General features: G+C 35.3%; 1 protein-coding gene across 1 annotated transcript in view; it reads right to left on the minus strand.

The window, feature by feature from the left end:
• Positions 1-818: 818 nt before the first annotated feature.
• LOC121375398 (dnaJ homolog subfamily C member 21-like) overlaps positions 819-14,488 on the minus strand; it is a 28,195-nt gene continuing 14,525 nt past the window's right edge. Inside the window, exons 9-15 of the mRNA XM_041502828.1 lie at positions 14,179-14,266; positions 13,282-13,452; positions 6,676-6,724; positions 6,306-6,382; positions 5,194-5,248; positions 2,408-2,665; positions 819-1,040 (exon numbers count right to left, since the gene is read on the minus strand). Of these exons, the coding sequence (XP_041358762.1) occupies positions 870-1,040; positions 2,408-2,665; positions 5,194-5,248; positions 6,306-6,382; positions 6,676-6,724; positions 13,282-13,452; positions 14,179-14,266 (869 nt within the window). The 3' untranslated portion in view covers positions 819-869. The remainder of the gene's footprint in view (positions 1,041-2,407; positions 2,666-5,193; positions 5,249-6,305; positions 6,383-6,675; positions 6,725-13,281; positions 13,453-14,178; positions 14,267-14,488) is intronic.

Here is a 14,488-nt window from a genome sequence, read left to right on the forward strand (position 1 = left end):
AATATTTCAACTATTTTCCATGACTAGAGTGAATGCAATACATTGTCACTCTCCTGGAGTTGATCATGATGATGATCATCATCATAAAGCTTGGTGCATATACAGATATTTTCTTTTCGGTTTCCACGCTAATGCTGATGCATAGCTTCTGTACTCTGACTTCAGTGGACTTGGTTTGAGTTTGGAGTTTTCCTTCTACTAGGAGAGTTTCTTTACTAGGATTCAAAGAAAGAAAGAAAGAAGTGTTTTATTTAACGATGCACTCAACACATTATATTTACGGTTATATGGCATCAGACATGTGGTTAAGGACCACACAGATTTTGAGAGGAAACCCTGGCCTTTGTTGAACCAGTTATGGATCACTGGTCGGTGCAAGTGGTTTACACCTACCCATTGAGCCTTGCGGAGCACTCACTCAGGGTTTGGAGTGGGTATCTGGATTAAAAATCCCATTACTACTAGGATTCAAAGCCACTCCAGCCCAGTTTTGATTTTGGAGTTTGCTTCTAGACAGTTGTCTTTCTTGATTCACGTCCTCTGTCAGTCCGGTCCATATTAGTCTAGTCTCTAGCTTGGGTGACCCTACCAGGAGCATATGCTCCAGCTGGCATAGCTCTCCGAGTCATTGAGACATACAAGCTATCTCACCATGTCAAGGAATGGACCATGAGATAAGTCTTCTGGAGTTAACTTGTCAAACAAACCAGGGCCTATTTCTCTTGGGCAATATGGCATCATCTTTGCAAGTCTTTTTGCATTGCACTACGAGATCGCAAAATTGTGAGCGATTAGTGAATTAAAGACTAACACTAAAATATGATGTAACATTTATTGAAATAAAATGTGGATTAAAAAAAAAATGGCTGTCATCTCTTGTTTTTTCTCTTTTCTTTCTTTCCACTTTTCTCGTTTTGATCCACCACCTTACTAGCTACCTTGCTTGCTGGAAGCCTGGCTGCATGACCCTTTTCTTTAATGTGAGTGAACATCTTGTTCCTAGTTCCAAACTGCTGGCCGCACACCTGGCACAGGAAAATCTACAAATATCATGTGTGATGATAACAATAGGAAGAAGAGAAAGTTCTATCACAGTAATTTTCAATTATTTTCACCACAATCTAACATCTACACACGGAGAAGGCCTAGTAAGTTGTATAACTTTTGCCTAATCCATTTTTATATTTTTCAATCACTATGTTCAATAAAATATATTTCAATCACTTAATCTACACATGGTTAAAATGTTGCTGATGTCACCTTTTTTTTTTTTAAAGTTTGTTTTCTTTAGCACCACCAATAGAGCACATTGATTTGTTAATAATCGACTATTGGAAGTCGAAACATTTTGTGTCTGCTGAGAGAGGAAACCCACAACTTTTTCCGTTAGTAGCAATGGATCTTTTATATGCACCATCCCACAGACAGGATAGCACATACCATGACCTTTGATATACCAGTCGTGGTGCACTGACTGGAACAAGAAATAACCTAATGGGCCCACCAACGAGGATTGATCCCAGTCTGACTGTACATCAAGTGAGCACTTTACCCCTGGGCTACGTCCTGCCCCTGCTGCTGTCACATTAATAACTGCATTAATTGGCAAAGTTTTTAATCCTATTGTGTTTGCCACTGTACATTTTGGTGGTTGCATTGTCCAAGATTTAGTTTTATTAGAAACCTGTTAATGGTCAAACCACCCATTACATGTCAGGGAAGCTAGGTTATCCCATTTGTAATTGTAGTATTTTAAACAAATTATTTGGTTTTAGTAAAAATAAACATTGCCAACTGATAATGTTAACAACTGAAATAGGTGGATGGTCTAACTGCTAGTGACATGGTTTGTGTAACTGGCAGTGCTTTGTGTATAGATAAAGTCTATTTATAGAATATGTTTATTTCTGATTTTAAAATAAAACTTAAACTTTGTACTCACTAAGTATGTTTGTGAAAGTATCTTCATGATGTCATTACAAAACATCAATGGTTTTTTGCTTAGATTGTGATGTACTATGACTTTTTGCAATTTGCTACAGTGGCTTTACTATGCCCGAATTGGATTTGTTGATACAAATGTAGATTAAGACTTTCCCATTGAAGAACAGTGCTCATGAACCAGTTGGTAACATTTACTGCAGTACCCAGTGGAGGGGCCGGGGGATTTTATCCCCCCCCCCCCCAAAGTGACCTTTTCTTTTGCCCACCAACTAGGTTTAGCCGTAACATAAGAATGAGATAAAATAGGTAATTCCAGTAGCATAAGTCTAAGCATCATCCTTCTACACCATATTTTTATATCTAAAATAAATCTTTGTTTTTGTAACTCCACATTAAATGAAAATTAGAACAACAAATAACAGGAAGTAACGATTGATCAAAGGAAACTTTCTATTTTACTAACCTCATTTTTCTTCTGCCTAGCAGTTTGTGATGCACTGGGTTTCCCCGAACTTTGTGACACATCCTGTTCTGCGGTATCACCCATCTGATTAACCACATCATCCTGTAGGTTTGCTTCAAAATTCAATGTCTGAGATAACATAGACCCATCAGCAGCATCTGCATCTTCACACTGTTTTTGTGTATCCACAGCAATGTCTGCTTTTGTAACACATAATTCTTCAGGTAAATCACCACCATTCTGAAAGGCATCTTTTTCCTAAAACAAAGAAAAGTTTTGTTTTGGTGAGGTACATCATACACCCATCAGGAGTTTGATGGAAAACCATAGATATTATTGAATATGTCACAGGTATGATTCAATTCTAATTATGTGAAATTTATGCAGTGGGATGCAGTTTATTTTGGACCAATGATACTGTATCCATTGAGAAGGTGCTGTCTGATTAATTAAGTTATTGTTCTTTATTTGAAATGGAAATTTGTGTATGTAATGTTAACAATATACAACCGCCAAAAAATTAGCCGGACAAGGATTTACTGTTATGTTCAGTAGACCATGAAAAGTAGGTCATAGTGATCTAGTAATAGAATGGAACACACACCCCCATCCCAAGTTGTTCCTACATGTGAGATATGATGGTCCTGTATGCATCTGTATTCAAGATATGGTCCGGACAAGGATTTACTGTTATGTGCAGTAGACCATGAAAAATAGGTCATAGTGATCTAGTAATAGTACGCAACACACCCATCCCAAGTTGTTCCTACATGTGAGGTTTGATGGTCCTGTATGCATCTGTATGCAAGATATTGTCTGGACAAGGATTTACTGTTATGTGCAGTAGACCATGAAAAGTAGGTCACAGTGACCTAGTAATAGTATGCGACACACCGCCATCCCAAGTTATTCCTACATGTGAGGTCTGATGGTCCTGTATGCATCTGTATGCAAGATATGCAAGGATTTACTGTTATGTGCAGTAGACCGTGAAAAGTAGGTCACAGTGACCTAGTAATATTACATGACACACTGCCATCCCAAGTTGTTCCTACATGTGAGGTTTGATGGTTTTGTATGCAAGATATGGTCCGGACAAGAAAAGGTTAACAGACAGACGGATGGACGTACGATGCCATACCATAATACGACCCATCATAGACGGGCGTATAAAAAGAAACAAGTACCAGTAATATGCCTGTCATAAGTAGGTCATGATGACTGTGTGTGTAAGGTTTTAAATGATAAAAAAACTAAAGGACAGATGTATGGACGGACGGACAACACCATACCATAATACAACACGTCAAAGACTAGTGTATAAAAACTATTTGGAAATGGATAGCTGATATTTTGTAGTATGAATCATTGAAAAATCTATTATCTTGGATGTCATCCACTATAAATTTTTTGCCTACATGGGGAAAACTTTAAAAGCAAAAACAAGGAGTGTAGCCTGAAGATCAATCCCCTTTAGTAGAGCCAATTGTAAACATTTTTGAAAAATTCTGTTGCATCAAAGTTGTATATTGTCGGAGAAATGACAAAACCTTGTAACTACACTTTTCAAAATTTTACAGGAGAGCGAAAATTCGTTATTTTGTTATAGTCGTTATGCGAACATATTAACAGTTAATAGTGATAACTACTTAATAGTGGGTGTACCATATATGTCTACAAATGTACTTACGGCATTTTACACTTGAAATGTCGTTGAAAATGTCAGTTACGACATTTTGATCTAGAATTGAACACAGGTTGAAGGAATGAGGCAAGATCTATACATGGATTAAATACACATACAATCAGGTGTAATTAACTGGTTGTATTTACATGTAATCCATGTAATGTGTGAACATAATGCAATGCTGAGCATCATGTCCACACTCTAGCTTCCCGCTTTGTAGATACGACGTTTTGTCATTTTGTTTCTTGGACCAGTTTTAATACGACTATTTGTCATGTGACAGTCAACCACTATCAGTAAGAAGAGCTGTCACAGTTACCATGTTCGATGCCTAATAACTGTGCTTTAACAATGTGCTGGAATGTCGTCAAACAAACATTCCTTTTCTTTCAGGTAGTACTAAACCAAATAACTTATGGCTGGGTCAAAGTTTGAGGTGCACCCAACTTTTGATAGAGAAGTTAACACTGCAAGTCCTGTGATTGGTTATAAATGTGTGTTGGTTGTAAAAAAAAAAAAAAGATTCATCTGGGCAAAAAATGTATGCAATTTTATTTCACCTAGTACCACTGTGTCAAGTAACCTTGTCCTTGAAACATATATGAGGTACCTGTAAAAAAAAGTACTAAAATTTTGTGCGGAACTAGGGTAGTCATAGACACTACCCATTATCTCTGAAATGAGCAGCTTCACCCCCAATTTGTTTTTATTCACTTTAAAGATGAGGGGTGGTAGTATTTAATCTGTGGTGTTTATGTTGATTGCAGGTAGGAGTTTTAACCACATATGTTACTATTGTCGTCTATGGGATTTGATTTGGTAGTATACACCCTTCAATAGAACAAGAAATCTGACTCAGTCATGATAGACATTTTGACCAAGGGTGAGATTCAAACAGTCTAACCTGTTTTGCGAGGGAAATGACATATTACATCTTACATGTCTTTTTCCTTTAGTGGCCAACCCATATATGAAAATGTGACTTGTGCCTCACTAGAGGCTGGTCCCTCACTAGAGATCCCCCCACCCCCACCCCTCTCACTCCACACCTGATATCAGGCTGAAGTATTTTGTATTTTTGTACATGTCAACAAATTACCTCATTTTTATCCTTTGTTTTGTTAGCTTTTGCACTTTTCTTTGATTCTTCTCTTCTGAAATATTGAAGGAAAGAGATTATTATAAAATCAGTTTAATATTTGCAGGTATAAACAAACATAATTTTTTTTTAAATCAAGTGATGTAGTTTTTTAACAAGTGTCTGCAAATATGGCTAAGAAACATTTTTCAAGTGTACTTTTTAATGCTGTGCATACATACAAAAAATAATTTCTATGGTTATCAATAGTACTCATTTCATATGTGTCCATTATATCATGCCGCATAAAAACACTGCATACATGGTAAACAGCCTATAAGAAGTATTTAGTTACATACATGGTAAACAGCCTATAAGAAGTATTTAGTTACATACATTCTTTAAAATTAGGAGTGGGACGTAGCTCAGTAGTGGTAAAGCATTCACTTGATGCGCAGTCAGTCTAGGATTGATCCCCATCAATGGGCCCATTGGGCTATTTCTTGTTCCAGCCAGTGCACCCTGTCTGTGGGATGGTACATATAAAAATGTAGCAGGTTTCCTCTTAAACTTGGTCAAAATTACCAAATGTTTGACATCCAATAGCCAATGGTGGTGTTGTTAAACAAAACAAACTTTAAAATTATGCATAACCTATTATGACCATGTATATGATGTCGTAAATCCAATACAAAACTGACAAATGAAGAAGGCGATATGTGAAAATCTGTGAAAGCGATTGGCGAATGAAAATTATTTCATCATTCAGGGAAAACCTAGGATTTTTTTCATCAGACAGGACAGCACATACCAGTCGCGGGGCATTGGGTCCAACTGGAAAAATCCACTGGGTCCATGGAGGTGGTTCAATCCTACGACCTTAGCTTCTAGAAGAGCACTCTACCAACAGAGCTAGATCCTTTTTATTTTTTTAAAGCAGATTTTTTTATTTTTTTATTTTTTATTTAACCTTTTTTTTAAATTCATGATGATACAGTTAATACAATAACTTTACATAACAGAACCAATGTTTATAAATAAATAGAGCTGGATCCTGTCCCTGCCATCCTAGAGTTGAATGGATAGAAATTGCAATTCTGAATGACTTCTATGTGATCCCAACAGAAACTAACCTTTCCGACAATTCTTTCTCAGCAATATCAAGACCAGCTAAATTATTGACGATATCTTCACATTCATCACTATCTTCCTGAAAAAAATAAAAATAAATAAATATATAAATAATAAAATTGATACAAATTATAGAAAGACTACGGTAACTACAAAACACGATTTCTAAATTGATCCAACAATGCACACATGTACATGTACATGTGAGTATTATTCCCATTTAAGGCGATTATTAAAATGGAAGAGAAATATAATAACTCATCACAAAATGGTTTTTGTGAGTTTTTTTTTTTTAATAATGTAGACATGTTTACATGCATACTGTCCTACAAAAAGATGAAAACATTATTCACCTAAAAGTACCGTACTTACCTGCATCTGAAGCTTTTGTTTTCTTTTCTTCTTCTGTTTCTTAGATAATCTGAAAAATATGAAACAAACTAAATTGCAACAGTTGTCTTATACTACAGTGAAACCTGTGGTTTATAAAGCCAGCTTACTAGACCATCCATAGTTTGACACCCAATAGCCGATGTATTTTTTGTGCTGGGGTGTCGTTAAACATCTATTCTATTCTACATGGCACAATATTTCACATGAATCATTGTTGTGTTTGCATATCACTTAAATCACTTTATTATCCATATAGTTAGAAATATACAGAGAAATATAACCAGTATGACACATGTGTGTCATAACAAGTTCACATTACCAATGAATCATATAATTTTAGAAAACGACACCATAATACAAGGTAACTTCCCCAGTCTTAGCTCTGTGTAATCACTTACCAAAATTACATTATTTCTAAAAATGATGTCATTTTGTCGTCTCCTGAAATGTTTTGAAATGGTCCTTGTTATTCACATAATAATGGATAATGTGGATAATAAAGAAATTATTACACCCATGTGTGAATCACAGTGATTTTATGAAAGTCTTATTAGGATTCGTGTATTACCCTCGATCTCACTTGGGCAATACAAGAATTCTAACACTCGTTTTATAAAATCAATATGACACACAAGCTTGTTTAATAATCTCTATTTACATACCCATAAACTGCCAATCAGTTATGCGGTGAACTGTTCTGAAAGTCACATGTCCAAGTGTTTTCAATGATTTGTAATAAAATATTTTAATTTTATATTTTTAATTTTGCTTTAACTTATAATATCAGCTAAAAATACTCTCAGTACTGTTCCTTTTTTCCTCTATTACTTTCCAACATAGCTCAGTTATTTAGATATGTGTGTCAACATTCTTAGCACAAAATTATAATTTACCACACCCAGATATTTAAAACAAAAAACAAAAAATGGATGGACATACACTGTATGCACACAGATCAGTTTCATCTTTCTGTTGTGGTCAACAATATAATCTATGTCAGTCACAAGGAAGAAACAAGATCCCAACCATCAGAGTGACAGGAGTTCAAACACCAGAGTGACAGGAGTTCAAACAACAAGTCCACAATCACTGAAGACACCAACAAAACAAGGTAACTTGATACATCCACTGTTGGACAGGCTCACAAGTCATATCAGGTGTCCGTAATGAAGCTCAACACAAACAAGATAACTTGTACAGGACTCGGGGCTCGACCTGTATATTGCCAAATTAGCCAATTGATAATTTTTATACATAATGGCTACAAAATTGAGACTTTGGCTAATAAAATATTCCTCAAATTGACCACATCTACATTTTCGAAAATTGGCTAAACCACAAGTTGTTCCAACATGATCTCTGAGTACCACCATTTTTATGATACAATAATTAACTGTGTAACACTGTCGTACAAGGTTAGCATGCAAATAAGCATCATTTGTATTCTTAAACTTGTACTAAGCAGCTACCTTAAAAGTAATGACAAACACAGTTGTATATATAGGTGGTCTTTTAAAACAGGTGGTCTCTTAAAACAGGTGGTTTCTAAACAGAAGCCACTTGAGCTTGTATGAATGTATGTCTTGTTCATTAATCTAGTTTTTATCATATGTAAATACTGTTTTTTGCATGTAACTACTTTATTTGTTTTATTTAACGTAGTACTCAACACACTGTAATTAAAATGTTTTGAGTAACTATGTGTTATTAAATTAAAATATTTGTTCCTTCCTTCCTGTTTTTTCTACAATAAAACTGAATTGTAAAAAAAAAAAAAAATCATAATTAAAAATAATCAGTGTACCATAAATTAAATAATAGATAGAAGGAGTGGTAAATAAAAACAGGCTTATTAATTCAACTTTCAAAACTGAAAGCTGTACACCTAGCTACTGGAATAGGTATAACACACCAGCACATGTATCACTGTTGCCATATTACTAATAAGCATTAGCCCATGACATAAGAAATCTGCAACATTTCAGAGATAATCTTTCTTGCCCTTCTCCATATGTTTAAAACTGTTCAGACAGATGGATAATGGTTTCCACAATTACCGTAACAAGGGAAATGTAAAGGTTAGTCAAGCCAAACACAAGTCAAGTGGAGGACAGAAGATCTGAAACACTAATAATACGCTGCAGAGAATAGCCCAACAACATGGCAATAGACGGCGTCCATTGTCAAGTCCATCAGTAGAGATAATCCACGTCAAGTGGATACACGAATAATGCCAACATCAATACACTTCCTCAAACACCGCTTGACAACTTAACAACACCAACCCACACACAAATATTCTTTGATTCTGTCACCTGTCAAAACAACTGCCTACAAACTGCGCAGACAAAAAGAAAAAGTTTTTACTGCAACTCTCACACACAAGAAATTTTGTTCCCCAGATACACGTCGGTAAATTTTCTCAGAAAGCTATGGCTGGATTATACTTTGCTGTTCTGTTTGTGTGTGTTCACATCTTAACGTGTGCTCCTGTACATAACGGAGAAACTCAGAATGAAAAGCCAAATAAACTGCTTAACAATACACTCGCAGTAACTAATGAGACCGTGACGTCATGTCAGAGCAAGCTGAGGGAAGCCTTCATAGAGATGGCTAATTACAAGAGACAGAAAATGGATCTGCAGACCTGGATGTCTCGGATATCCCAGGCCATAGTCGATCAACAGCAGCTGATGACCAAACTACACATCGACATTGACAGTTTCTTGGGATGGGCCCACAGTGCAAACGGAACGTTACAGTTCTCTCTGATAAATGAATCGATTGTAAGCAACGAAACGGACGGGACTGAAGATATTGATCTGTGGGATGAAGATTTTTGGCCCCGCCGTAGAGCTGGGTGGTTAACACAGCAGAAGACAATGACTGAGGGTCAGATTATGCCGGAATCGCCATCAGAAGCGAAACCTGGTGTGGTCGAGCCCTTAGAAGTTGTAGATTATGAAGAAGAAGGAGGGCTGTCAGTACAAGAAAATGAGAATACTGCAAAAGAAGTCACGGACAATGAGCAGGATCCAGGCGAAACTGTAGTCAGCAAAGAAATAACAGAAGCTCCAAGAAAGACAGATGTTACTGAAACACCAAACACTGCAAAGGCACACACAGCGACAGAAACAATGCCAGGAACCCAACAGCCAAAACAAACTGTACCACACCATAAAACTGAGAAGGAGCCAAATGAATCCCCAGATCCTCTAGAACCACCAGAGCAAGAAGAGACGGAGCAGAAGAATCAAGCAGAAACTGAAAATGAACCACCTGAAACTGAAAATGAACAACTAGAAACTGAAAATGAACCTCAAGAGAAAGAAAATGAACCTCAAGAGAAAGAAAATGAACCACTAGAAACTGAAAATGAAGCACAAGAAAATGAAAAGAATCAACAGGAACAGGTGGAAAAGGAATCAGAAACTGAGCAACAGGGTGAAGAGCGACAGCAAGAAGCTCTTCACTTTGATGAAGGACCTCACAAAGACACAGGAAGGTACGCACACAGTAAACTGGGAAGAAAGTTGTTGGGACTAGAAACTGCAGAGACGAGTAACAGCAAGGCAGAAGGACATGATGCAGAAAGTAAATCTGAAAGCAGTCAGGTGGTGCATGATCTGAGGAAACGCGTGGATGCCTGTCTGAGTATTGTTACCCAGCAGGAAGGGTTTAACAAACTTCACGGAATGGAACGCTACACGGAACAAAACAGCGTCAGTCAGAGTCTCAAAGTGTTGGAGTGTGTTCTTGATGTTATCAAAGGGGTGCCCGTTGCTAGGCAGAATATTTTTATGTCACGATTGCAAAGATTCCTGGAAACAATGGAACACTGGGGACAATAAACATTACGTGTTCAGTAACAGACACGATTTAGGATGAAGTATATAAAGAACCCAAACATATCAGAGTAATAACTGTTTTCCTTTTAAAATTAACAATGCTAACCATAAACAGGTACTTGAAAATAGTGTTTAAACAAATTTCATGTACAAAAAGGTTTGACTGTTAATTACAACCTGTGAAAATTAAATTTTAAGCAAATATGAACCAGAATATCATTTATAATGCTTTAAATAAAATACAATGTTTATACAAAACATTTATGTAAAACAAAAGTTTCAGAATAGACATTCATGGCCAAATCATTTATGTAAGTTTTACTTTCTGTTGGATGAAAAAAACGTAAGTACACACCATTCCACATGGATTGTATGTCTTTAACAATTATATATGTACTGTATCTTATTATTAACCTGTATATTATATGTGCCCAGTGTATGAATAATTATAAAAACAGAAACTCGTCAAAGACTTGTTTCAACAACAAATTAGTAACAACGGATGTACATTGTATATCTTGCAAAATAAATATATCTTGCATATGCTGCATAATCCAAAGTTTATGTTTTGTTTGTAATTTACAGTTACAGAAAAACAATAAAAATAGCTAAGCTACAAGCATTTTACTACTTTATCCCTTCAAAAAAAGTGTTGTCCTGTAAAGATTAAAAAAGGGTACATTAGTATTTTTCAAAATGTCATGATATAACTTGTCACATCAACATATTTCCTTTCTGCATGTGAATCTACATTTAATCAGGGCTCGAATTTAATGACAGCACTGACCGCAATTGCCATTATTGAGATATAAATTGCTGTAGGTCAGTAAAGCTCCTCATTGATGGTAAAATGTTTACACCTGATGTACATCAGCTGCCAGTATATAACATTAGTACATTGAAATATGTCTACATACAGCAAAATAACCTTTCAGTCTGATTTATCTGCTGAAAAAGTCTTCTCTTTTTTTTCAATTGTTTTAATTGCTGTCGGTGGGCCGTTTCACCTACTGCACTTCTGTTTTAATGGTATATTGCTGTGAGAGACAAATTCTTAAGTTCAAGCACCTGTTTAATGATATGATGTGACTTCTGTGAATTCATAGTGGCGACATATAGCCAGTCATAATTATGCATTAATATATTGTTCAGAAGCAAAAACTAGCATGAAACATCAGCACATGTTAAACTATGGCTGTTTGGAGTTGAGAAAACCTGCTTCCACTATACTGACCACAATTACTGAACAATAATAAGGCATCTTTTGTAATGTCTTTTCCAAACATACACAAAAGACAATAATATACTGTAAATCATAAAGTTAATGTTTGTAGTAAAGTCAAAATGTAACAGATGCATCAGATCGATAATTACTTGCTGCTTTATCCATTTAACTGATAAAAACACTAAGTATAACTTTTTTTGTAATGGTACATGATAAAGCTATACACAAAACTTTAGCTCAAAATCTTGAGGCATTGTGAAAAAAGTATAGAAAACTAATTTTCTTATCTCCTAAGTTCAAGGGCGATATATATATCTCTGTCACAATTGGGTAAATCACCATGAAAGACGAACATGATCTGTAAAAGCTTGATATCTTGAGGCATTGTGAAAAAAAAAAACATTTGGAAAACTATATGTGGGACAGACAAATAGACAGATAAAAGGACGGAAACGAAACCTAAAGGGGACTAATAAAACTCTGTGAATGAATGGGATGAGTTTAAGGTCAGTCGGTACAGCACTTGCTTCATATGACTCGATCGAAGGATCCTATTTCCTCCATGGACCCTATAGATTTTTTCCTGTTCAAACCAATGCTGTCCTGTCTGTGGGAAAGTACATTCAATAAATCCTTTGCTTCCAGTGCAAAAAATTGGTTTTCTCTGAAGACTATGTATCAGATTACTACTAGTTGATCTTTAATTAATTAATGTGCTCTAATGGTGTCATTAAACAAATATTAACTTTTAAAATGAAAGCAATGTTTAATATTAATATAAATATATATAAACATGTAACAAGACAAAATTAATTTAAATGCATCACAACATTGTCAAAATATCCTGTCTCATGCAGACATATCAACCTAAAGGTCTTAATGGTTTTGTCATTCAGATTGAATTAAAGTTAATGATTTGGGAAGGACAACAAAACAAGTTAAAGTTTGGTTTGTTTAATGACACCACTAGAGCACACTGATTATTAATCATTGGTTATTGGACGTCAAATATTTTATTCTTCTGACATATAGACTTAGAGAGGAAACCCGCTACATTTTTCATTAGTTATATTCACCATCCCACAGACAGGATAGCACAGACCTGTGTTTAAACTCAATGAAAAGGGACACTAAATCTGGTTAATCTAAAATTATTTAACACATTTGGATAATTTTACAGTAGAGTAAAACAAGAGTCAGAGATGATGAATTGGGGAAATATTCGTAAAAAGTACACTACAACTCGTCTCCATAACCGTTACCTCTCAGAGGTACATGAATGTGTGTTTTAAAAATATAAAAAATGCATTCAGTGGTTTTAGAAACACTAGGATGACCAGAAACACTTCAAATGTAGGACATGGATAATCTAAACAATAATTGTTTTTATTTATTATCTCTAGATCAATGACAATGTCAGGGTTGAGGAGTCCTAAATCATTAAACAAATACCAATTTAGTTTACCCAGTCTATGAAACAAATAATCACAATCATTAAAAATTAAATTTTACTTTTGTTTGTTTTCTGTGAGATCAGTGGCAGATCCTACTGGTTCACCGAGTATATGATCAGGATCTATCCCACAATTCAGTTCCCCCAGTTCTTGTTCCTCTTCCTGGAGATGAGCCTTTAGCAAAGCAACATTTTCCTTGTGCTTTTTGGAGTTTCCGTGATTGGAGAACCTAAACACAAAAATATAAACAAGAAACATGATTCTCCATCCAATCTTCCAAAACAATTTCCTCCCTTCTATGCATTCCACCCCTACCCCAAAAAATTAAGAAGAAACTAACAAGAATTCAACAGAATTAAATTTCATAATTAATTTAGTTGTATTTATGTTTAGTTTTTTTTTAACCCATTAATCTAGGACTTACAGTTTGTGAGAAATGGAGCCAAACAAAACAGATGTCACTCGAAAAGTAACAGGAATTTTGTTTGTTTGTTTTGTTTAATGACACCTCTAGAGCACAATGATTTATTAATCATCGGCTATTGGATGTCAAACATACAGTCATTTTGACAGTCATTGAGAGGAAACTCGCTACATTTTTCCATTAGTAGCAATGGATCTTTTATATGCACCATCCCACAGACTGGATAGCACATACATGGCCTTTGAGCCATTCCAGTCGTGGTGCACTGACTGGAATGAGAAATAGTCCAATGGGCCCATCGACGGGGAGTAACAGGAAAGACAAAAATTAAATTAACATATTGGGTAACTGGAAATATATGTTCTTGTCAGTGGAAGAAAATTCATAGGCATGGTCTAAAATTTTAAAAATCTAGGATTGCAAATTTTATTACATTTTAAAGTCTAGAATCAACAACATGATGGAAATACATATCATACTGATAACAATTTTTCAATCTGTATGAGAGAAATAATATGAATAATCACTCACGCTTTTTCACTTTTAAAAGATTTGTTACATGCCACGCAGAACAGGTCATTGTAGTATTCCTCTTCCTCACACGCTTCTTCTTCTTCATCTAAGTGTCAGAATACACAAAACAGGCATTAGCATACCAAATAAAAAAAAACATTCTTAGATAATGAAAAATATATGCATACAACAAGTATCTATGCTAAGCTACCAGTACAACAGGATTAAAATTATCAGCTTCTTGACTCCATTGGCTAAAGGTGACTACAATATTTTTTAAAGACAGTCCATTAGGGGATCATCAATTTTAGAAAAATATGTATCTTTT

This window comes from Gigantopelta aegis, chromosome 6, assembly GCF_016097555.1.
Source record: "Gigantopelta aegis isolate Gae_Host chromosome 6, Gae_host_genome, whole genome shotgun sequence".
In the NCBI taxonomy this organism is placed as follows: Eukaryota; Metazoa; Mollusca; class Gastropoda; order Neomphalida; family Peltospiridae; genus Gigantopelta; species Gigantopelta aegis.